This window comes from Mastigoproctus giganteus, chromosome 2, assembly GCF_048544385.1.
Source record: "Mastigoproctus giganteus isolate SK-2022 chromosome 2, ASM4854438v1, whole genome shotgun sequence".
NCBI classification, from domain to species: Eukaryota; Metazoa; Arthropoda; class Arachnida; order Uropygi; family Thelyphonidae; genus Mastigoproctus; species Mastigoproctus giganteus.
The window spans coordinates 22,933,219-22,957,965 of NC_143576.1; the positions used below are offsets into that span (position 1 = coordinate 22,933,219).

General features: G+C 35.5%; 1 protein-coding gene across 1 annotated transcript in view; it reads right to left on the minus strand.

Annotated features, from left to right (window-relative positions):
* Window positions 1-24,747, minus strand: part of LOC150089219 (protein phosphatase methylesterase 1) — a 273,882-nt gene that overhangs the window by 93,252 nt on the left and 155,883 nt on the right. Inside the window, exon 6 of the mRNA XM_090390380.1 lies at window positions 6,295-6,366. Within this exon, the coding sequence (XP_090246506.1) occupies window positions 6,295-6,366 (72 nt within the window). The remainder of the gene's footprint in view (window positions 1-6,294; window positions 6,367-24,747) is intronic.

A 24,747-nucleotide genomic window follows, 5' to 3' on the forward strand; every position in this document is an offset into this window, starting at 1 on the left:
AGGTCAATGTTGAAAAAAAAAAGTCACGAATTAGGGTTAAATTTGAAAGTGTCTGCAATTCTGCTCAAACATGATAGTAGGGAGTATATGATGATAGCCTTGTCAATAAGTTCGCTTCTGGAGAGACTGTGCAAGGTTCATGGGGTAGACTTTTTCTCAGCGTAGTCTGTGCTTGTTAACAGGAGAAACTGTTTCTACAGGAATCAGATACACTTAAATAGAAAGGGTGCAAGAATATTTGCTGATGCTATCGAGGCAGTGTTAGGTGGGTCAGAAAACTGCTAGCTTGAGGGGATTCACAGACTAATAGATTAATGGTACTCACAGGCAGAAGTGAAAATGATTCTTGCATGCTTCTATTGGAATGAGCAGTAGCCTGGAAGTGAGTTACTGGGGGATTTCAAGGGCTGCCGGGAGTCATCATGGAACAAGTAAATACAGTAGAACATCGGTTATCTGGAATAATTTCAAAGGCTGAACTTTCTTCTTTTCTTTTATTAACGTAGGTTACAGTAAGCGCCGGTTATAGTGATCATGTTTGCAAACTGAATTTTGATTCTATTAATCAAAACATTGAGTTTACTACCTGTTTATAACAGATTGTACAAACAAAAAACCGATAACTGCAAATTGTTTTTATTGTTTGATGGTTGTGACCTCTAGAATTCTATGTTACCTTCAGAAATGTGCTTTACAAAAATATCATCAGACTATTGGGTTTGCTTGGAAACTATGAGTGAATTTGAGATTAGTTTAGCTCCAGATTGGGCAAGAATAATATTGGCCCGAACTGTGCGATTTATTATTTTTCTCTATTTTTTATGATAAAATGTGAACGAAAAGAAAATGTGTAGTTTTAACATTGCAACAAAAAAAGGAAATTAAATTAGAAAAGGTGAAAATCTCTCCAAAGAGTTTAATGTGGGGCCTTCAGCAATTTATATCATCAAGAAAAATTTCAACGCTATAACAGAAGTTGTGTTGATTATAGATAGTGAAGGAAGATCTAGAAGGAAAAAGACGATGTTGAAATCTGAAAATGCCACTTCAGAGAGTGCACTTTATTTGTGGTTTTCTCAGAAGCTAAGTTTAGGTGAACCAATGTCTGGCCCAATGCTGTGTGAAAAAGCATTAGCTTTTAATCGGAAATTAAGAGGTGATGAGGAGGTTAAGGCAAGCACAGGTTGGCTGAAAAACTTTAAACTGAGACACATACATGAACTAGATATTCAAGGCGAGAAATTATCTATAGACAAATCGGCAGTGGAAGTCCTTTAAAAGTAAGTTTGCTTCAGTTATAGCAAATTACGAGAAAGAAAAGATTTATGATGTTGATTAGATGGACTTATGGAAAGCATTACTGAGGAAAAACCCTAGCTATTAAAAGAGAAATGCCTGTACCAGGTTTTAAGATGAGAAAAGAGAGTTACATTTGCTATGTGTGCAAATGCCACCGAGACACACAGATTCTTCATGCTCATTATCAGTAAAGTCGAAAAAAGGGGAAGTCTTGTCTGACCAATTTGATTGGATACTACAATGAGGTCACAAAGGAACTCGATGCAAAAAATAATTTTGATATCATATACTTGGATTTCAGGAAAGCTTTTGATACTGCTGCACATGGAAAACTACTATACATGATGGAGCAATATGGTATTAGGAGCAAGTTGCTACTATAGATAAAGAGATGGTTAAGTGGGAGAAGACAGAGGATGGTTATCAATGAACAGTGCTCTTTGTGGACTAATGTTATTAGTGGAATCCCCAGTGTTGGGCTCATTGTTGTTTTCAGTATTTATCAATGATATTGATGAAGGTATATCCAGGGTTAATGTCTAAGTTTGCAGATGATACAAAGGTTGGCAGGGTTGTTAATGATAGTACGCTACTGCAACAGGATCTTAAAAAGTTGAGCAGTGGGCTGAGAGGTGACAAATGAAGTTTAACAATGACAAATGTAAAGTACTGTATATGGGTAGTAGTAACCCCAGAATAACGTATAAACTGGGTGGTACTAACTCAAGGTGGTGGAGAATGAAAAGGACCTTTGGGGTAATTGTGCAGTCAGATATGAAGTTTTCTGAGCAGTGCAGACAGCTGCAAGAGTAGCTCATGGGGTCTTGTCAATGATATATAGGAATTTTGTTAGTAGGGATAAGGAGGTGATTATCCCTTTGTGTAAGGCAATTGTGAGCCACATCTTGAGTACTGCACACAGGTCTGGAGGCCTCATTTTAGCAAGGAGTAGAGTTGCTAGAACGAGTACAGAGAAGGGCAACAAGACTGGTGAGAAGAACAAAGGGGTGCACTTATGAAGAAAGACTTAAGTTCTGCAAGTTGCAGCATCTGGAGACTGGGCACCTGCGAGGTGATCTGATTGCTATATGTCCCCTTCTAAAGAAGTTTGGGGCATTAGCAATGAATAAGTAAATACATAAGAAAATGTCTTTAATCTTCTTCTTTGTCTTCGCCTTTTCCCACGTTATATGGGGTCGGCATTCAATGTTCCCAATTCACACTTTACATCCTCTTCTTCTCCTCTAGTTGGATTAACTTCTTAACCGGAACACATCTATTGGTTTTGGCATAGTTTTTACGACCAGATGCCCTACCTGACATCAACCCTCACCATTTATCCGGGTTTGGGATTTAAGCTGCCGATCTACTAAACCTGCCGCAGCCGTAAATGGAGTAGCTCTTATTCAGTGAAGCTTCCTCTTGATGTCACAATTCAATAATTTTATGCAATTTATGCCAAATTTCTAGTCACCACTGAACAAGCAGGTGGCACTGCTGTAGTTCTTTTATCTCCTGGAGACATCCAAATGGCTGACTCGGTAGAATTACTGTGACCTTGAAAATACCAATAATGTATAACTCAGCAACACGTGAGTATTTTTAAATACAGTTTGGTATCCTGAAACCTTCTACACCAAAGCTGTCAGGTAGCACAACTATTCTACTAAGAATTCCCAGTGACTGATTATAGTTCCTTAAAAATTTAATGACCTTGAAATTTCTTGTTTTCCTATGTCCGAACATAATAATGATAGCCATTTTAAAAAAGTTCACAGTCTGAAAAATAAAACGACCTTTAGGTGCCAAATCTTAACCTATCACTCACCCACACTTATTTTATCTAGAATATAACTTCTTTTTGAGCAACACTCCCGAAAACCTATCTTTATTAATTAATTTTAATAGCGCACTAATTTATTATTATTAGCCATATTGTGCAAGGAAGCCTAAGGCTTATGCTGTACCAGCAAAAAAAAAAAAAAAAAAATTCCGAGTTACCTGAGAGAGAGAGAGAGAGAGAGAGAGAGAGAGAGAGAGAGAAGTAGAAAAGAATCACCAAGAAAGAGAAGAATGATGATACCTAGCTCAGGACCCTGGGTGTGCCATGCCCATACTCACCAGATGTGAGCCCCTGGGGCTAGCATACAGCTGGTGCCACCAGTGCCGATAAAGTAATAAAGAAAATGTCTTTATTACTTTTCTATTATAAAGAAACTTTCATTAAAAAAACAACACAACACAACACAAAAACAGTGGATTCCAGTTATTTAGGCCGATTAACCAGATTTATTTGGGACAAATCTTAACGAACAGAACCCAATCGAGAAAATAGCCAGGGTTTACTTCGCTTAATTGGGACAACATGCCGTTTAATCAGGGCAGGAGACCACAGCGCAGGAGATTACCCTACCATTGTCTCCGACTGAACCACGAGGTACGGCCAGATTTCTGGAGGTTGCAACTATAAAACAATAAAAACAATTAGCTGTCACCTGTTTATTGGGCTTTTCTGTTAGTGTAATCTATCATAAGCAGATAGTAATCTTGATCTTATTGAATTTGCGATAATATCGACAGCTGGAATTCTGTGGGTTATTATGGCAAAATGTGTTTACACTTCCATGGAATCTTCAATTATATAAAATTAATTTTCAGAATCTTATTTTTAAACCTTCTTAACTTGTTACTCCGTTTTCACTTGCGCATATCGTGTTACTTGCAATACGTGTGTGTGCCGTGTTCTTTGTTATTGATTGCTTATCTTTTTACTGTTTTAAATTTTAACCCATAAATGTCAGTGAACAGAAATGTCAACTAGTTAGTACGTACATATTACAGTTCATATTAATTATTCTGATTATCACGTATAACTTAATTTTTTAATTGGTAAGGTAATAAAAGGTAAATTTATGCTTAATATATCTTTACTTTTATAGGCTGTGGATAATATTCCTCCTGTTTTTGCTAATTAGAATCGCTGTTTAACAGAATTAAAATTCAACTCACAAACATGATCACAATGACCGGAACTTACTACAAATTGTATAGTGAACGGTACTTTACTATGGTGAGTCCATCTTAACGTAATTTAATTGTAACCAATTGTAAAGCAGGGGTCCACTGTATTTTTAACTATTTATGCAACTTTGCATAATTGGGGCAGCCGCTTAATTGGGCCAAAATGCACTAGTCCCAGTTCATCCCAAATAACCAGAATCGACTGTATACAGTAAGTGCTTATACTCATTTAACAAAAAAACATATTTGATAATAAATCAAGCACAGTTGTGTTCGACTTATTATACACAAATAGAGATGTCTATATGGATAATTGAAATCTTACTGTTTTTATGCAAATACATCTCGGGTTGTCAGGAAACCTCCTCAGAAAAACCAAAAAAATTGTTAGGTCTGTCCAAAAAATATAAGATAGTTGTAGTTATGAGCATTAAAATAAGTAAGAAAATATTAGGAAAGTTAGTTTGGAGAAAATCAAGTTTCAAATAAAAAAAAGTGTCAAATTGTTTTGAGAGATTTGTAGAGGTGGGAAAACAACAGAGACAACAGATGAATTTGACAGAATTGGATAAAGAGGTTTTAAGCCAGAAGAGATTCCAGAGTGGACATATGCACAAGTACTGCATTTAAAGTAAAGAAATCATAGAGCAAATAATTAGTACAGAAAGAGGTGCACATGCTTGAAGCAAGTATTGAGTTTGTTAGAAACGCTAAGATGGGTTTGGCAAATTGCAAGTTGAAATCACTGACCACACATTTGTGCAATGAATTAGGAAGTTTTTGGGCAGTTCATGTCTTTTCCCAGATAAATTTGTTCCACTAGTTTCGATGACTTATGACGCATTGGTTTAAATGAGGTAAAGTTGTGGGGTGAACACATACGAACTGAAGCAATCAGGAAATCAGTGCATCACAGATGAAATTTCCGGACAATAAGAATATGCCCAGCTCCTAGACATGACATGGTTGCTGCAGTGTCTCCCCACATGCATACTACTCAGACTCTCCAGTCATGAGCTGGCAGAGTACAGACAACGAGACTATACACTAGCTGATCAATATAATTCCTAGAAAGTTACCAATAGGTTTGGTCTAGTGGACTTTCTAGTAGCTGGATTGTGAAAAACATTTTAAAAGTTGTACTCTTGAAATGAAAGGAATACTGGATCTCAACACGGTGCCCACTGTAACTTCAAAAGACTAGATCTGCATGGTAGAAGAGAAGAGAAGAGAGAGAGATCATGGAGCTTGGCTCTGAGGACCAGATATAGTTTTCACCACTTAAAGCCTCTAATAAGCAAAAAGGAGGTACTGCATGGGTGATGAGAATCATCTATTAACTAATATTTTTCAGTTAGAATTGTATTTAAAGTGAAGAAATCACTTTAATTATAATAAGAAAATCAACTATTTTACCTTACAAATATCTGAAAATTACTAAAATTAGAATAATTAACTAAAATTAGAATCATCTTGTTACTTAGCATAAATGTAAGTAACAAAGTCACATGATGAATTCTTTTAAAAGTGTTGCTTTTATAAGTCAATAGCTATTTTTGATAAAGAATTATCTTTCTGTCTACAGAATCACAAACAATTCTAAGATTTATAAGGTGAAAGTAGTCAATATGGTAATTTTTTATTATACATTAATTATGCTAACAGAAGAAGGTGAATGAATATAAAACAAAGCAGTGCGGCAATTTTAAGATTAATGTTCATTTAAAAAAAAAACAAAAGAAAAGTAAGCTATGAAGCAAATAAAGTTTAACTGAATAATATATTTAAAAACAAATTTTCACAATGAAGCCTGTAACAATTCCCAATATCTATAATAAATATATCAAAAGGTAACTGATTGACTGTCAATTATTGATATAGCAGTAATTCCGATTACTTTTGTGATTTACAAAACTTGCTATTTGTTTTCAAAGGAGCATATCTCATTTTAATTTTACAACCAAATTTAATTACCTATGGCCAACTAATATCACACTGGGTGGATCGCTTCTTTCATACATAGCTTGGAATACCTTTCCCACATCACTAAAAGAAAAGAAAAATCACTTCCATTAGACAAATGTCACAGCTAAAAATGAGCTCACTTATCAATCATATTGTTAGCATAATTATTAAATGTAACTATACTAATGGCAAAATATACGAGGTGTGGCAATAAAGTTCCCAGAGTGTGCAATAAAAAAGAACACAACGTGAAGGAGCTCAAAAATGGTTTTATTTCTATTCAAAGTAATTACCACCTGATTGAAAGCACTTATTACACCATTCTAAAAGTTTCTGAAAAGAGTCAGTGAAGGTATTCAAAACGATGATTTTCTTTATGTCCTCAACGTCCTGAACTCTCTTTCCTTCGGAAGCAGTTTTCACTTTGGAAAAGAGGTAGAAGTCCACTGGTGCTAGATTGGAAGAAGAGGATGGATGGTTTATCTATACAATGTCACGTTTCATTATAAATGTGTTAAAAACATGTGCAGAATAGGCAGGGGCATTGTTGTGCAACAAGAATCAGTTGCCTTACTCTTGAAATTGTGGCCTCACCTAGAAATGAACTCCACTTCAGCTAAAAATTCCTTGCAAATCATACCTTAAAAATCATTGCCAAGCGGACCTTGGTGATGATTTTGAAGTCTACTGCATGCTCTGACACTTTGTCTCTATCTCTGGTCATACTGAAACACTCAACACTCATCTGCAGTGACAATACAGTTGAAGAAATTAGGACCGTCTTGAGAAGTCTGGATAAAGTCTTTTCATGATGACACTCTTTGTTGCTTCTGCTTATTCATGAGGCAGCAAGACATCTCCTTATTTATAATGAACTCATCAGCTTTCATTCTGAGAGTCACACAACAATCTCTTACAATTTCCCAAAATTTTACAAATCTGTCCTTTTCGAGAGGTTGCTGGCACCCATTTCTTAGGTCTTCACGAACATCCTCATAGCCATCTTGAACCACTTATACCAATCAAATACCCTAGTATGACTTAATGTTTCTTTACCATAAACAGTTTTTAACATTTCATACGTTTCTGTTGCAGATTTTCCAAGTTTGAAGCAATTTTGATATTGTTCGTTGCTTCATTGCAAAATCATGCTATGAAATGTTAACATTATCAACAAAACTGGTCTGCAGCCTACTAGACAATCTCTGTACCACCATCTGTTGGAGGAAGCTTGAACTGCTACATACCATTTCCATTTAATTCAAACTCATTGAACATGACTGCAAAAGCACCAGTCTGGGTACTTTATTGCCACAGTAAAAAAAATTTGAAAATTTGCATGAATCGGGCATGCATACAAAATCTTCAAGCAGAGAATTTGTGTAAAGTTTACAGACATAAGCCTATGTTTGGTCATATGTAGCAAAAATAAACTGGTGAAAGGCACATTGAATTTCGAACAGTCTTGATGCCAAGAAAGTGCCACATCCTGAGCTTACTCCTTTTATGTGTTGCCTTTTTTCACTTAATTATTATTCCACAGGTATTTTCCCTTCTGCTTGGAAATTTGCTCATATCCAGCCAGTTGAGGAGGTGATTATCCCTTTCTATAAGGACATGGTTAGGCCACATCTTGTGTACTGCATACAGGTCTGGAGGCCTCGCTCTAGGAAGAACCCGTGATGGAAACAAAAGGGTGCTCTTACCTTTTGTAAGCTGAATGTTAATGGCATTCTTCCCACTTGCTGAGATGGCAACACAAGAACCATGGCAAACTTTGGGAAATTTACCAGAAAAACTGGTTTGCTGCTACAGCAGTTTCTCCCTGCATTCTCGGTAAACAGACGGTGCACGTTATTGGTAGCTGTAGAAGTCAAGAACGATGTATTGACTGACATTTAGGCATAATGACAATGTAATGATTAGTTTTTTCTCTTTATTAAAAGCAGATTACTGGAGTTCATGAGTGTTTTCATTAAAAAAAACCATATCACTGATTTCTCTGTGCATTTTTAAGATCCGGTTTCCTAACCTTAAAGGATAGGTTAGGAAAAAAGGAAAAGGTTTCTTTATTTTTTGTTATATTTCATAACCTAGCTTAAAGGTTAGGTTACGAAATAATATGAAAATAAAAAAACATGCCTGCAAAATATATACACTTTGAAGACTAAATGCACAAGGCACAATATGTTATGGGTTGAGATTAATTATATATTGGTGTAAATACACCTCCGTAGCCAGGTGGGCAGGAGCAGTAGTGCATAGCACACGCTTCTTGATTAGACCGGAATTCGAGCCCGTACCCACCAAATACGGAGGATGTGGTAGGTCAGGGAATGACCACTGCATATTCCCAGCCCGGATAAAGGGTGAGGGTTGGCATCAGGAAGGGCATCCGGCTGTAAAAATTGCATGCCAAAACATTAAAAAAAAAATGCTGACCCCATATAATAATGGGAAAAGACGAGGAAAAAAAAAGGTGTAAATACACCATAGTTTATCCATTAATTTAACTACATAAGTAGCTAAATTTATGGATAAACTATGCTAAATTACGCTAAACTATGCTAAATTAAGCTAAGCTATACATACGATCTACATAAGTAGTGTAACGGCATCTTTTCTTTGCTGAAATTTACACTGAAGTTCTCATCAGTTAGCACTTGACACATCAGTTAGTACTTGCCACAGAGTCCTTGTCAGTAATGTAAGAACTGATCAATCTTAATTTCTGTGCAATCTGGCTCTCTCTGCTTTGAGAATATCACATTCCCATGATAGAATCAGGCCTCTTTCCATCTGGACCTTCATTCCTGTTTCTGGTTAGTTTCTGTTTCATGACTCATCAACATTTATTCCAATGGTTGGATATTGTTTTTTCAATAAAAAACTTCATGCACATGATGCCCACTTTGTATGCAACATCTGTTTTGAAGTTTGTTTCTTTAAGAAGCCAGGGACTTCACTTTCAGAAGAAATCAAGATTAACAATTTGTGCTTATAATTTGTAGTAAAGTTTGAATGCTTGATTATTCCTCAATCGAAAAAGCTGGATCATAGCAGTAGTTTTTGATAGATGCTTTTATTTTACTGTCTTTAGGAAATCAGGATTGTCTTGAGAAATCTGAATGAAGTCTTTGCATGATGAACTCTTTGTTGCTTCTGCTAGATATGAGTGAATCTGCAGGCAGATGAGCCAAGCAGTTATTTAAAAGCAGTTATAGCTTAGGTTCCAAGTGTTTCTTTGTAGATTTCTGGTATACAGATGGAACCATTTAAAAAAGAGGTGAGACCATTCCGAAAAGAGATTTCCAGGTATTTGAATTGTTTTCCACATTCTGTTGTGTGTCCCTAGCCATATAATGTGTATACTCTTATTGGCAGTTGTTTCATTTTTAGGTTTTTCAAATATATGAGGTTTCTAACTTTTCCCAATACACAAAGGTGTTTTAGCATTAGCATTAGCATTAGTAGAGGCATTTGATGCAAGAAAGCAAGCTTATGCAGCATCAGCCAAAAAAAAAAAAAAAAAAACCCACTTCCACTTCACCCCTCTGTTCGTTCAAAATACCTGTCCAGCTGAGCCTTAAACTTATTTAGGCTATCAACCTCCACCACAAGGGATGGAAGTCTGTTCCACCAACCAACCACCCGCTGGCTAAAGGCAAATTTCCGCACGTCTATCCTACATCTGTCTTTCCTCAATTTGAATTTATGCCCTCTCAGGTAATTTTTCTGAGCTAGAGGAAGAATCCCATCAGCATTGAGCATGCTTAAACCATTCAAGGCTTTATACACCTCTATCAGATCACCTCGCTGGTGCCTAGTCTCCAGACACTGTAATTTGCAAAACTTAAGCCTTTCTTCGTAAGAGCACCCCTTTGTTCCATTCACTAATCTTGTTGCCCTTCTCTGTACTCGTTCCAGCAGCTCTACATCCTTCTTGAAATGAGGCCTCCAGACCTGTATACAGTACTCTAGGTGTGGCCTGACCATTGCCTTATACAATGGAATAATCACCTCCTTATCCCTGCTGGAAAAATTCCTGTATATCATTGACAATACTCCATGAGCTACTCTTGCAGCCTGTCTGCACTGCTCAGAGAACTTCATATCTGCCTGCACAACCACCCCCAAGTCCCTTTCATTCTCTACCACTGTCAGTGTAGTACCACAGAGTTGATACGTTGCTCTGGGGTTGCTGTTTCCCATGTGTAGTACTTTACATTTGTCAATGTTAAACTTCATTTGCCACCTCTCAGCCCATAAAATTAAATATAAATTTTATTTTGTTAACACAATGCAGTGTAACTCAGTTTTTGCCTAATTTGGGAGCAAATGAAGGATTTAGGTCACGAGATTTTGTTGGTAGCTCACTGCTTCTTTAACCATTCCTTAACTTCATTGCATTCCCTGGAAGAGAAGTTAAACTAGCAGTTCTGTAATTACTTGTGTCACCCTTCGATCCCCCTTTGTGAATTCATTTGCACATCTCCAGTCCGTGGGGACCTCCTCTGAATCCAATGATGCTCTCATAATTATGACTAAGGGTTTGCTTACTTTCTTCGCCGACTTCCTTAACATAACTGGATAGATCCTATCCACCTCAGGTGCTTTTCTAATGTTTTAACTTCAACAATTTCTCTGCCACTTTCTTCTCAGTTATTACAAAATCGTGTGTTAGTTTGATATACTTCTGGCATCCCCTTCCCTAAAGAACTCCTCACGTGTGAATGTAGAGGCAAAATACTCATGCAGTTTGTCAGCAACCTGAGCAGGATTATCAACAGTCAAACGATTAATATCAAGTCGGCCAATTTGATTCAACCTCTTCCTTCTAGTGTTTAAATAAGTAAAGAAGTCTTTTCTGTTTTTCTTTTCATCCTTCACCAAAGATTTCTTGTAATCTGTCTTAGCTTACCTAACCTCCTTTGTGGCTTGATTACAGACTAATTTATATCTACCATAAGATGGATTAAGGCACAGGCTAACAAGGCTGCTGCCCAAGATGCCGTTCTTACAGAGGCGACAGAAGCTGAACAGCAAGGGAAGGATTTTTTAACAAAACCTAATGCAGATTTCTAGGATATGCAAAGGGGCACCAAAATAATCTTTCTGCCTAGGGTGCGAGAATACCGTAGTCCAGCCCTGGTTACCTGATAATTTATATGCATCCCATGCACTTTTCTTTTCTGCTACAAGTCTCATCAGTTCATTTGACATCCATTTTGTCTTATAGCGTGAAGAGAATTTCTTAGTTGATAGGAAAAGCTTAGAAGCTTCTATGATTAATTCCACGAATGCTTCCCATTTAGAATTTGCTGATGGTAACATCATCAGCTGGTCCCACAGTGTAGAATTTAAAAACCGTCTGAAACCACTGTAGTCAACTTTACTGAAACAACAACAAAAATTAATTTAAAATTAAATTTAAAAAAATAATAAAGTGATAAAATAGATTATTATTATTATTAATACCGTATTGTATCGTATTATATTAATATTATTATTATTACTACTACTACTACTACTGGTAAAAGAATAATAATAATCAACAATAACAATAATACAAAAAATAAATGAAAAATAATAAAAATATAACGGATGGTATAAAAAAATGAAATTTATATAAATAGTAGATAAGAAATTAGACTAATTATTCACTTCACTACTCATATAGGTAATCATCCAGTTGACCTTTGAAATTTCTCTGGAGAACTTTTTCCAGTAATCAACAACATGCTGGCTAAAAGAAAACATCCCACAATCTAGCCTAAATCTCTTTCCCTGCTATTTGAATTTACAGCTCCTAGTTCTGTAATCCTTATTAACTTATTAACAGTGCATTTTTAAACTTCATTCATTTTACTATCCCCTCTCAGAGCATTATAGACTTCAATCAAGTCTCCTCTAAGGTGCCTGGTTGTCAAGTTCAGTAGCCCACAAAATCAAAGTCTTTCCTTAAATGGTCACTGATGCTGCTTGCTTGAAAGATGCTGCTCATTGAAAACTTGCTTTCTTGAATCATTTGTCACTGTTAATACTAATACTAAGAACATTTGAACAAAAAGTTTGATGACAAACTTTTCTATACCTTCAATCCCAACAACTCCAAAACCCCATTCATCTTCAGTAACAAGCAGGATTTAGGGCTAAATAGCATAAGACTGTGGGAAGAGTACTTTCATATAAGTTAGTGCATTGGCAACATTTCATTAAGCAGTAAACCAACTTAAGTTGTATGGTGGCATCATTACATAACATCTCATATTCTGAATTCCTTCACAATTAGTGGCGCATTATATCTTCATGGGGCCCAAGGCAAAATGGAATTTGGGGGCCCCATCTAAGGATGGGGCCCCTAAATTCCATTTTCAATTCCAAATTCCATTCCAAGGCAGTCTTTATTTTTTCAATTACTTCAACTATTTAAGAAAGAACTAAATATAAATTTCATAAAAATTGGTAAAAACCCCAATCAGATGGGGACCCCATCTGATTGGGGCCCCCAGGCAGATGTCTTTTTTGCCTATAGGATAACATGCCACTGTTCACAATGAGTTGCCTATCTCATTAAACCATGAATAAGTAATGCTTACCCCAGTAGAAAAGCCTATTGTTACTTATTCTCAGTGAACACTACCATCCAGACAACTGTTTCAGGATTATTAATATAATATTATTAATGTATAGTAAGCTTACTTTAGTTACTGCTGATATTATTATAATGTTGCATCATATTATGTAATGACACAACATTAGATATTAATAGCACTGAAACAGCCATTTGGGTGATAGCGGTGGTGCCCACTGAGTATAAGTAACAATAGTCTTCTCTACTGGAAGCATTACCTATTCAAGGTATAATGAGAAAGGCAACTCATTGTGAAGAAATTTACAATACCAGATACTATGTAATGATGCCACCAAACAACTTTTGCTGGTTTACTGTGTATAGAAATGATGCTAATGCATTAATTTATGTGACAGTCAACTCTTCCCACAGTCTGAGGCTCATCAGCCCCATTTGGCATCTCTCATACTGTGAAATTAATTCATAACTGGGTTGTCAGCTATTATACCATTGGGTACCTACCCACTCACTGAGGAGGGGCTAAATAGCCCTGAAACATCTGTTTGGGCAATGGTGCTCACTGAGAATAAGTAACAATAGTCTACTCTACTGGGAAAGCATTAGTTATCTGAGGTATAATGAGATAGGCAACTTATGAAGGAATTCACAATAAGAAATGTTATGTAATGATACCACTGTATAACTTTGGCTGGTTTGCTGTATACAGAAATGATGCTAATGTACTAACTCAGGGGTCAGAAAACTATGGCCCACGGGCCAAATCCGGCCTACCCTCTCTTTTTAATCCAGCCAGCGGGTTAATATTGTTTTTCACATGAAAAAATTAAAAATAAATCAAATTATGTGCTGCAATAGCCAATAGTCGAGTTGACAATAATGACCACACATGGTGCTATTGGCGTCGCATATTCGCATTCTGTCGTCTACCGTAGAACAAGTGTTGCCAGCATTTCTCTCAGTTTTGCTTTAGCGGCGCACGTGGTATTGTCTGTCACGGTGCTCTGCGATCTTTTTTTCCCCTTTTATTTATTACCCACCATTTCCATGTCACCCTCAAGACCAAATATGAAGAGAAAAGTGGACTTTGAATTCTGTGCTTTTAAAGCTGAATGGAGCGTGAATTATTTTGTCATAGAAATAAATGACAAAGTATCATGTTTATTATGTAATGACACAATAGCTGTGCGAAAAGAGTACAATATACATCGTCATTGCCAAAGTAAGCACGCGGCACAATATTTAAAACTCACAGAAAATCAACGGAAGCTAAAATTGGAAAGTTTAAAATGTAATTTATTTGTTAAAATAAAAAAATGATAATGAAGCAGTAACTAAAGTAAGCTTACGAATAGCTCATTTATTAGCCAAGAAAGGAAACCATTTACCGATGGTGAATTACTTAAATCATGTTTGCTTGTGGCAGCTGAATAAATGTGTCCAGAGAAAATGGATTTGTTTCGATCTGTCAGTCTTTTGGCGAGAACAACTGTTAGAAGAGTTGAGGACATTGGGAGCCACATCAAGAGTCAATTAAAAGACAAGGCAAAAAATTTCAAGTGGTTTTCATTGGCTCTTGATGAGTCTACAGACATTACTGATACTGCCCAATTGTTGCTGTTTATTCGAGGAGTCAATACTGAGTTTGAGGTTACTGAAGAATTAGCTTCTATGAATAGTCTGCATGGAACAATTACAGGCGAAGATATCTTCAAGGAAATCGAGAAAACGATAACCCAGTACAATTTGCAATGGAATCAGTTAAAATGTGCCACAACTGATGGTGGTAAAAATATGTGTGGAACGGGGAAAGGATTAGTTGGACAAATTTTTAAGACTTGTGAAGAACCTAAATGTTCAAAACCTCTGGTAATTCACTGTATTATTCACCAGCAGGCTCTTTGTGGGAAACACCTCAATCTGTCGTGTTACTGAACCAGTTGTGTCAGCGGTTAACTTTATTCGCTCTTGTGGACTTAACCATCGTCAGTTTCGTGATTTTTTATTTGAGATTGAAGCCGAATATCCTGATTTGCCCTACCATACAGCAGTTCGATGGCTCAGCAATGGAAAAGTTTTATTGAGATTTTTTGAACTCAGAGAAGCAAAAGAAATTTTTCTAAATGAGAAAAACTGCCCACAACCACTATTATCTAAAAATGAATGGCTATGGAAATTAGCATTTGCTACAGACATCATGGGATATCGTAACAAATTTAACTTAAAATTACAGGGGAAAACAGTGCTCATATGTGAAACGTATTCTATCATAAAGTCATATCGTCAAAAATTTGCATTGTTTGAAACACAAATCACATTAACCAAGTTTGACCATTTTCCATGATGTAAAAAATTTCAAATATTAGCGAAATCCCCATTCCCAAAACAATTCGCGGCGGATATATTTTCTGAACTTAAACTACAGTTACAACAGTGTTTTTCGGATCTTGATGCAAATGCAAAAGACATTTCCATATTTCAAAATCCATTTGGCTGTACAATTGAGGAGCTTCCATCAGACCTTCAATTGGAAGTGATTGATCTGCAAAATGATGATATGCTAAAGGTTATGTTTAAAGAAATGGATCTAACCCAATTCTATAAATATCTTTTGGAAGATAAATACGGTAAATTAAAATCACATGAACGGGGATTTATATCTGTATTTGGGAGTACTTACCAATGTGAAAAGACATTTTAGAAAATAAAATATGTAAAATCGCAATACAGATCATTATTAATGGAGGACCATTTGCAAACAACTTTAATGATAGGAAGTACTAACTTTGAATTCCAGATGAAATATTATCTCAGAAAAAACAATTACATTCATCGCATTAGTACAAAATTTAACCAGTTCTATAATACGTTTATTAATAAATGTAAATATTTTATTCATTTTTTTTGTAAGTGACAGCATGTGTATAAATATTATGTAAAATATCACTTCCTAATAAAAAGATTTTGAACCTGTTTTTTTTTTTTTTTTGTTGCTCTATGAGTAGAATTACCCATGTAAATATTTTGGAGCTTGCTACCTGGCCTGCTGAGCCTAAAAATTTTACGATCTGGCCCTTTCCAAAAAACGTTTGCCGACCCCTGTACTACCTTATATGACAGTCTTCAGTAACATTAAACAACACAAAGGCCTCTCAGTACATCCCGGTGTCAGTGGAAAATTCTACCCAGGGTGAGCTGGGCAGCCTGGCTGGTATCTATCCCATCCCGAATTCTTCCCAACCAACTCACATGCTCAAAACAAGTTACATTAAACAAAGAGACATATTGAAAAGTTTTGATGTCAAGTCTTTTGTCCAACATCTACCCCCATCTCTGCTAAATCCAGCGTTCTGGCTTTCAACCCAGACATGCACACATAGGCTACCCCATAGCCAACTTCTGCCTTTTAATAAGGTGGATATTAGACATTTTTAAGCTAGAGTAAAATATGCAATATTTGGGTAAAAAAGGTGAAAAACAGATTTTTCTTTAAAGTCCACACTGCATCAAAAATTCAATTACATTAGAAAAATACTCATTTTGTATACAAATACAGGCATAAGATTGTTTTCCAGTTCAGTAAGATTTTACACATCTGCTTACCTAATATATCTGATAGATGTGTATAAAGCCTTGAATGGTTTGAGCATGCTCAATGCTGATGGGATTCTTCCTCTTGCTCAGAATAATCACCTGAGAGGGCATAAATTCATATTGAGGAAAGACAGATGTAGGATAGATGTGAGGAAATTTGCCTTTAGCCAGCGGGTGGTTGGTTGGTGGAACAGACTTCCATCCCTTGTCGTGGAAGTTGATAGCCTAAATAAGTTTAAGGCTCAGCTGGACAGGTATTTCGAACGAACAGAGGGGTGAAGTGGAAGTGGTTATTTTTTATTTATTTATTTATTATTATTATTATTATTATTATTTTATTTTATTTTTTTTTTTTGGCTGATGCTGCATAAGCTTGCTTTCTTGCATCAAATGCCTCTACAAATGCTAATGCTAATATTTTTCTGTCTGTTGATTTCTTTTTGGATATTCTACCAGTGATCAACTGATTTTTAATTACTTCAAGAAAGAATGCAGTTGCAGACTACCCTCTTCAGAAATATTGAGCCAAAGTTTTGTTCAGTACAATGTATACAGAAAGGGCAGACAGGATATGAGGGGGGGGGGGTTAGATTCTTACTCAAAAAGCATATTAAATCTAAGGCAGTGCCATCAAGTCGACAAGGGTGACCAGTGCAATTTTGAGTAGTTTGATGTGATATAAGTACTGAGAAAACAAAAATAAGAGTAGGAGTCCATTATAGGCCTAATGACTGTGATAAGTACACCAAACAACTTTAAAAGGAAACAGAAAAAGTGGGCCAGTAAATCAGAATGTCATATAATGGGGAATTTTAACTTTTCAGATGTTGACAGCAATTTGTGCTTTGGTCACTCACACATACTAGCAAGACTTTAGTAGAATTATTGGATAGCTGTTTTCTACAACAGCATGTTAGAGAAGCAGCAAGAGGAAGCAATAATCTTAATCTGATTATCAGCCGTGATTCTTCATGCATTAAAACCTGCAGGTAAACAACCCACTGGGTAATGGTGATCATAGTGTGCTAATGTGGAATTTAATTAAAGACATGATTACTGTCAAGGGTAAAGGAAAGAGCTTTTGCTTTCATAAGGTTGACTACAGTGGTCCCAGACAGTTTTTAAATTCTATAGAGTGGGACCAACTAATGACGTTACCAACAACAAAATCTAAATGGGAAGCATTCAGGGAAATAATCACGGAAGCTACTAACCAGGCTTTTCATGCCAACTAAGAAATATAGTTCAAAAGGCTTAGACCTAAATGGATGTCAGAAGAACTAATGAGATACATGGCACAAGGTAGAGAAAAAAGATGCACGGGATGCATATAAATTATCAGGTGATAGAGAAGCCTATGGTAGATATAAACTAGTCTGCAATAAAGTCACAAAGGAGTTTAGGCAAGCAAGGGCAGATTACAAGAAGTCTGACAAAGAATGCCAAGAAAAGCAGCAAAGACTTCTTTACTTATATTAACAGTAAGAAGGAAGGACACTGGTCCATGTGATGTCAAAGGTTTAACTGTTGATGATCTTGCTCAGGTTGCTAACAGGCTGAATAGGTATTTTGCATTTTCATTCACTCATGAGGAATTCTTTAGGGAGGGGAATGGGTGAAACAAACTAGAATAAGCTCCCATCCAATGTTGTGGAATTGGATAGTTTGAATAAATTCAAGGAAGAAGTAGACACTGAAATTGACAAAACTGATGCTGCAAAACAGCTAATGCTTCATCTATTTCTTAATCTTAAATGGTGGCAAGAAGTACTGGAAACAACTGTCCATAAAAAATTTAAAATTTCAGAAATGATGCACAGCCAATATTGATGAAATTTGTGCTACCTCAGCATTTATAAGAACATTTTTCAATGGAAACTTGTGCATCATATAGTTACATGCAGTCATAATGTACTTCCTCATTGAACAAAAGGGCATAATCTTTTCTCCTTCTTTTACATTCTTGACAAACTCAGCAGTAGAAATACCTATATTGTTTGAATCATCCTTCTATCTTGGTCGGCTATGTTAATCAATTTCCAAAGTAAAAGATTTGAAAATTCTTAGTAAAATAAATTTGCACATAACATTCTTCAACATCCCTAGGGTGTAATAACTCTTGGTATATGGATGTGAAGTATACCGGATTGAAGAGCAGTATGTGGAGTACACTGGATTATTTTCATAACATTTGAAAGAAACAAGAAAATTGCTTTCTTCAAGTCAGAAGAGAGAAACATGAACAGACTTTCTGCACAAGTGAGGAAAACATGCCTAGAATTATCAGCTTGCTTGACTAATTTAGGATTGCTTTAACCAGAAAATTAAAATTCAGCAGTTCTCTTTCTTGAGTTTATCAACTGCCTTGCTTTCAAAACTTTATTCCGTGAACTAGATTTTAATGTGAGTCACTGGCTCTAGTGATTAATTTTTGTACTTTTCAATTTCAATTTGGGAGCTATGAAAAGTGCTCATACTGCTTTTCTCACCACTTCTAATGTCTTCTTTAAACAGACTTGTCAAAAGATTACATCATTCTACCAGTCTCTTTTTTGGTTAAAATCTGTTTTACTACTGCAACAAGATCTAGAAAATTTGGGCAGATGGGCTGAGAAGTGGCAACTGAAGTTTAACAACAACAAATGCAAAGTACTGCATATGGGTAGAAGTAATCCCATAGGAGTGTACCAACTGAGTGGTACTACACTTAGGGTGGTAGAAAATGAAAAAGACTTGGGAGTAATTGTGCCATCAGATATGAAGTTTTCTGAGCAGTGCAGACAGGCTGCAAGAGCAGGTCATGGGGTTTTGTCAATGATATACAGGAATTTTGCTAGTAGGGAAAAGGAGGTGATTATCCCTTTGTATAAGGCAATGGTCAGGCCATGCCTTGAGTACTGCGTACAGGTCTGGAGGTCTCATTTTAGGAAGGATGTAGATTTGCTTGAGCATGTACAGAGAAAGGCAAGATTGGTGAGGGGAATAAAGGGATCCTCTTGCCAAGAGAGTCTTAAGTTCTGCAAATTGCAGCAGCTGCAGACTAGGCACCTGCAAGGTGATCTGATTGAGGTGTATAAGGCCTTGAATGGGTTGAGCACGCTGAATTCTGATGGGATTTTTCCACTTGCTCAAATTACGAACCTAAGGGGGCATAAATTCAAATTGAAGAAACAGTTGTTTTTTTTTTTTTTTTTTTTGATTTGGTAGTTATTGGCGCATCGGCTTCTGTGGCCATATTGCACCTTCCAAGGTTTTTGCAGTACTTTGATCCAAGCCCGAGGCGGGAATCGAACCCGCGACCTTTGGGTTGCCGGGCAGGTACTTTACCCACTCGGCTAGCCCGGTCGGCTAGAAACAGTTGTAGAATAGATGTGTGGAAATTTGCCTTTAGCCAGCGAGTGGTTAATTGCTGGAACAAATTTCCATCTGTCATTGTGGAAGTTGATAGCCTAAATAAATTCAAGGAGGAACTGGACAAACTTTTAGAGGGAATGGTTGTGTGAATCTTTTTATTCATTTTATTTATTTATTTATTATTTTATTTATTTATTTATCTTTTTTTGGCTGATGCTACATAAGCTCATATGCTTGCTTGCTTTCTTGCATCACATGCCTCTATTACTATTACATCAGTGGCATGCAAACAGCTGAAACTGTTTAAATCTATCTTTCCTTTTAGCACTTCTTTCTAGATAGTAGTAAATGTCTATCAAGTATTCATCTACTTTCAGAGCAAGGTATACAGATTCCTTTTCAGCACAAAAATTAAAATATGACAAGGACAGTCTATTAACCACCCAGGGGTGTTTTTTGGTGTTTGTACACTCTAGATCCCCTTCATTCCAAAGCCTCACTATATTACATCAAACATATTAAAATGCTTTACATGAAATCTAATTTGATTGTTTTTACAGAAATTCAAAAGCATTTCTCTAAAATTTGGTTTTGAAATTATTTACACAACACTTACTCTGGTACTAACTTATTTGCAATATAAAATTTGACACTGTTGTAAATTATTTTGCTAACAGAAAAATCTGAAAAAAGAATTTATCTTAGAAATCTGTGTTTAAAAATCAGTTTGTAAAATTTTATTGTTGAATTCTAATCAAATTACCTGCTTTCAGGTTGTTCAGAAAAGGCTGTCCAATGTTATACGCTGTAAAGACTATTTCCAATGCTGGCACTTTTGATTTGATAATTTTTTATTTTACTACAAAAGGTCATCACAATTGGATATAGCTTGGAAACACACTGATTACTGTCATCTGTCACAAATAAAAATGGCCCATTTTTCAGAGCATCAGTACCTCTTCTTTCCCTATCCATGCAATTTCACAAACAATGCCTGTTTTTTTTTGTAATTTTTTTTTTTGCTATTTCACTATTGGGAAACATATTTCCAGACAATGCACAAGCAGCACAGCTCAGAGGAAATTTAAATAAACATTTAGCAGATATGACATCATTGTCACCATGAAATGCAATATCTGTTTTTGCATTTCTTTCTACGCACTGCATGTTGCTGTTAATGCTTTTCTATTTACAAATGCCTGATTTCATAGCATTTTCTTCCACTTAAAATTGAAAAATCATAGTTAAATATAGCACATAAGATGTCCTCCTTTTTTCAAATTTTACAATAGATGCAAAATTTAGTTTTGTCTTCTGAAATTTACATTGTATTTCATTGGCATCTTGTTGAAGGACACTGTTAACTAGCTTTGCACTACATGTACTATGAAATGACTGCACATAACAGTGAATAATGCTATTATTGCATGTCTTTATTTTGCAACGCAAACTTCCACAGCACAACTAACAGCCAATTTTTTAATGAAACTAAGCAGAAATATGGAAAAAAAAATTTTTTTTTTTTTTTTTTTTAAATTCAATTTTAATATGGTTTTATTAGTTTTTTTGTGTAAATTAAAAGATGGAGAAAAATTAGTTTTTTCAAAAAAGACAGTATTTTTTAAAAAACTGCAGAAAAAACTAATTGTACTATGATGGTGAGACAGTGACAAGTCAAACCAATTACATTATGATGATGAGATGGAGGCAGGTGAAATCAAGTAAAAAAGATTAATTCTTGTTGTCAGAGCCGGCTTAAAGAATGAGCCAACAAGGCATTGGCCCAGAGTGCTGAAGTTTAGGATGGCGCCAAAAATGGAAGGAGCAACAGAAAAAAAAAAAAAAAAAAAAATCATTCTAAATCAACAAGAAAACAGTTTAAAAAAGTAATTCTGTATAGGCAATTAGGATCTGAAATTTTGACCATTGGAAAAAAAACTATTAAAGGAAATTTATTTGTGGCCTAATTGTTTTTTACAACATTTTGAACCAAATAAACATCACAAACAAAGCCCTCCTAGAGGTCAATTTGAATGTCCCAAGCTGTTCTCCTGCCTTTATAATCAATCAAATACCTTAAAAATTGCAGAACAGATGATAAATTTAAATGCCTTCTAGATGATGCAAAAAGTTTGCAACTGAATTGGAAACTGAACCTGAATTAAAACTAACAAAAATTTGCTATTGAAAAAAAAAAACAATTTTTGACAGCAAACAAGATGAAGTTGAAATGACACAGAAGGAATATTGTAGGATCCACTTTTTCTAAATTTTTAGACAGTGCCATCCAGTTACTGAAAGACAGGTCTGAGCTCATCAAAAGCATAATGATCAACTCTAATATATGGAATTAGAAATTCTGCACACAGGTGGTGATTAGAAAGTAATCTATCATCGATTTATATGAATTATAATATTTGCGAAACCATTTTGAAGCCAGTTATTCTCACTGAAAATCACACAATTCATGTGCTCAAACAATTTGACAGCATCACTGGCAAATCTTTTTGTAAAAACCTACCTCCCATTCCATGATGACACAAGGTTGGTTGGATGGACTGGCAACTTTATTAGGCATGTTCATATATACAGGGTGCTCCATAAGTAAGGAAACATGTTTACTGTAAATAACAACACTTTTAATTAATGCTAGCACTAAAGAAAGAGCATACATAAACTTAAAAAATCAAAAACAAATTTTTTTTACAACTTCTGTTTAATGTGGCCACCATTTTGGTTTTTATAAAATTGTAGTCTTTTGGGCACAGAGTGACACACAGCAAGGCAAAATATGTTCTCAAAATTCTCTAACTACTGACTACTAAAGATCCAGCAGAGACCTGTGCTTATTATTAAATACTTTATCCTTTAAGAATCCCACAAAAAGTAATCACAGAGTGTTAAATCCAGGGAAGGATAACTGGAAACTTTTTGTATGCAAATTCAGGAAACTTTTGCATATTGAGCTGGTGCTCCAACCTGCATAAAAAAGCAATGCTGAAAACTGATTTTGGACTGAATTAATGGAATGATTTTATCTTTTAGCAGTCTCAAATAGCTTTCTCCTATCACAGTTCCCTGGGCTGGAATTTGGACAGTAGGTCCAAATTCCAGCCCAGACTAGCAAGGCAAGAGCATTTAAATCCTAATTAAAGAATAAACAAGAGTTGTTAAGTTACGGTAATTAACAGTTCCATTTAGTTTAAATGTTCTGTCAAAACACTGTCACACTCATGGCCAAAAACTATTCAGCAAAATTTAATCTTCTATTTGGGTCATCCTCATTAAAACTGTAGCAACATGGGATAATAAACCTTCTATTTAAGTTTCGTTATGATTCTACTTAAGCATGTTTTAGGTTTTTTAAGTTCCAAACTTCACTTTCTTTGAGCTTTTTTTCTTACTTCTTTCGATAGATTCTCTTACAAGTTCCATACTGGCAGATGTGCTTGAGGTACAAAACCTAAGGTTTTGGTAGATTGTGCACTGTTTCCACTATAGTAAATTTCTTCACAATTTGCTTTATGGTCTTTATTGTGGGTGATTTTAGTCTAAAACACTTCTTGAACTGACATGCAACTTCTGTAGCATTTTTACATTTTGCATGTCACTTTAGAATTTCTATTCTCTCCATCATAAGGCTCATGGTACTATTCCTATGTTCAAATTACTCTGAAACAATAAAAAAAAAAAATTATAAACTATTTTTTTTCAAATAACTTATACTTATTCATATCAGCGGTTATTACAAAATAGTTTCCTTACTTATGGATCACTCCATATATACGTGAAGTGCCTATTGTCTTCACAATGTCTGTCCATCTGTATGTAACAACTCAACTAAAAAACCAAACATAAAATTTCAAATGTTCACGAAATTTTATATTTGGTTTTTTAAAAAAATATGCAAGGCAATTTCAAATTTCATTAAAATTGGACAAAATCCAGAAATTATTTTTTTAGTTTTTTTCCATACAGTCTGTACAAAAGAAAAAAAAAAAGAAATTCACAGATTAAATGTGGTTTAATGCAGTATTGTTAGCTTAAGACAGTCCATCTGCTTTCACATATTGTCAATGTAGCTCATGAATGTGGAATTATGAATGTGACTCATGATTATGAAATTGTGAATGTGGTGTCACTTGTGAAGAGATAAAGAGAGAGTGAAGAAGAGACTCAAACAAGTTATTTAATGTACATAGTCTGTTTCACTTCAAGTAAATAGGAGCAAAATATGCTACAATTTTTGGGCCCCTGTGCAAAGACTACCATAGAGGCTCGTTCTCTTTATATTTATTAACATGGAATACCAAGGCCTTACTCATAACCGTATTGTTAATAATGTACATTAAGTAATATTCAACAAATTTTGCTATTTAAAACATAAGTTTATAATAATATATTAAATGATTCCTGCACTGCTTCAATCGGAATGAGCAGTAGCTTAGAAGGCAAAGTGCTGGGGGGGTTATCATGAAACAAGTAAATACATGAGCTGTGATTGGGTAACTAACAGTAACAACAGGTGCATGAATACTTGCACATACACCAATGCTAGGAGTATAGTATATAAATTCAAAGAATCTTAAGTGCTGGTCAAGACATCAAAGGGGGATATTCTTGAGATATCAGAAACATGGTGTCACACAGATATAAGGAATACAGAATTTGAATTTGGAGAGTACAATGTGTACAAAAAAGGACAGACAGGATAGGAAGAGAGGAGGGGTTATGCTCTTAGGGAAAAAAAATCTATGGCAGTGCATCCAATTGATATAGGTGGCTAGTGCAATGTTGAGTCACTCTGGTGACATAAGCACTGGGAAAGCAAAACTGAGAGTAGGAGTGTGTTATAGGCCTAATGACTCTGATGAGTACAATGAATAACTATACAGAGAAATAGAGTGGGCCAGTAAACCAGA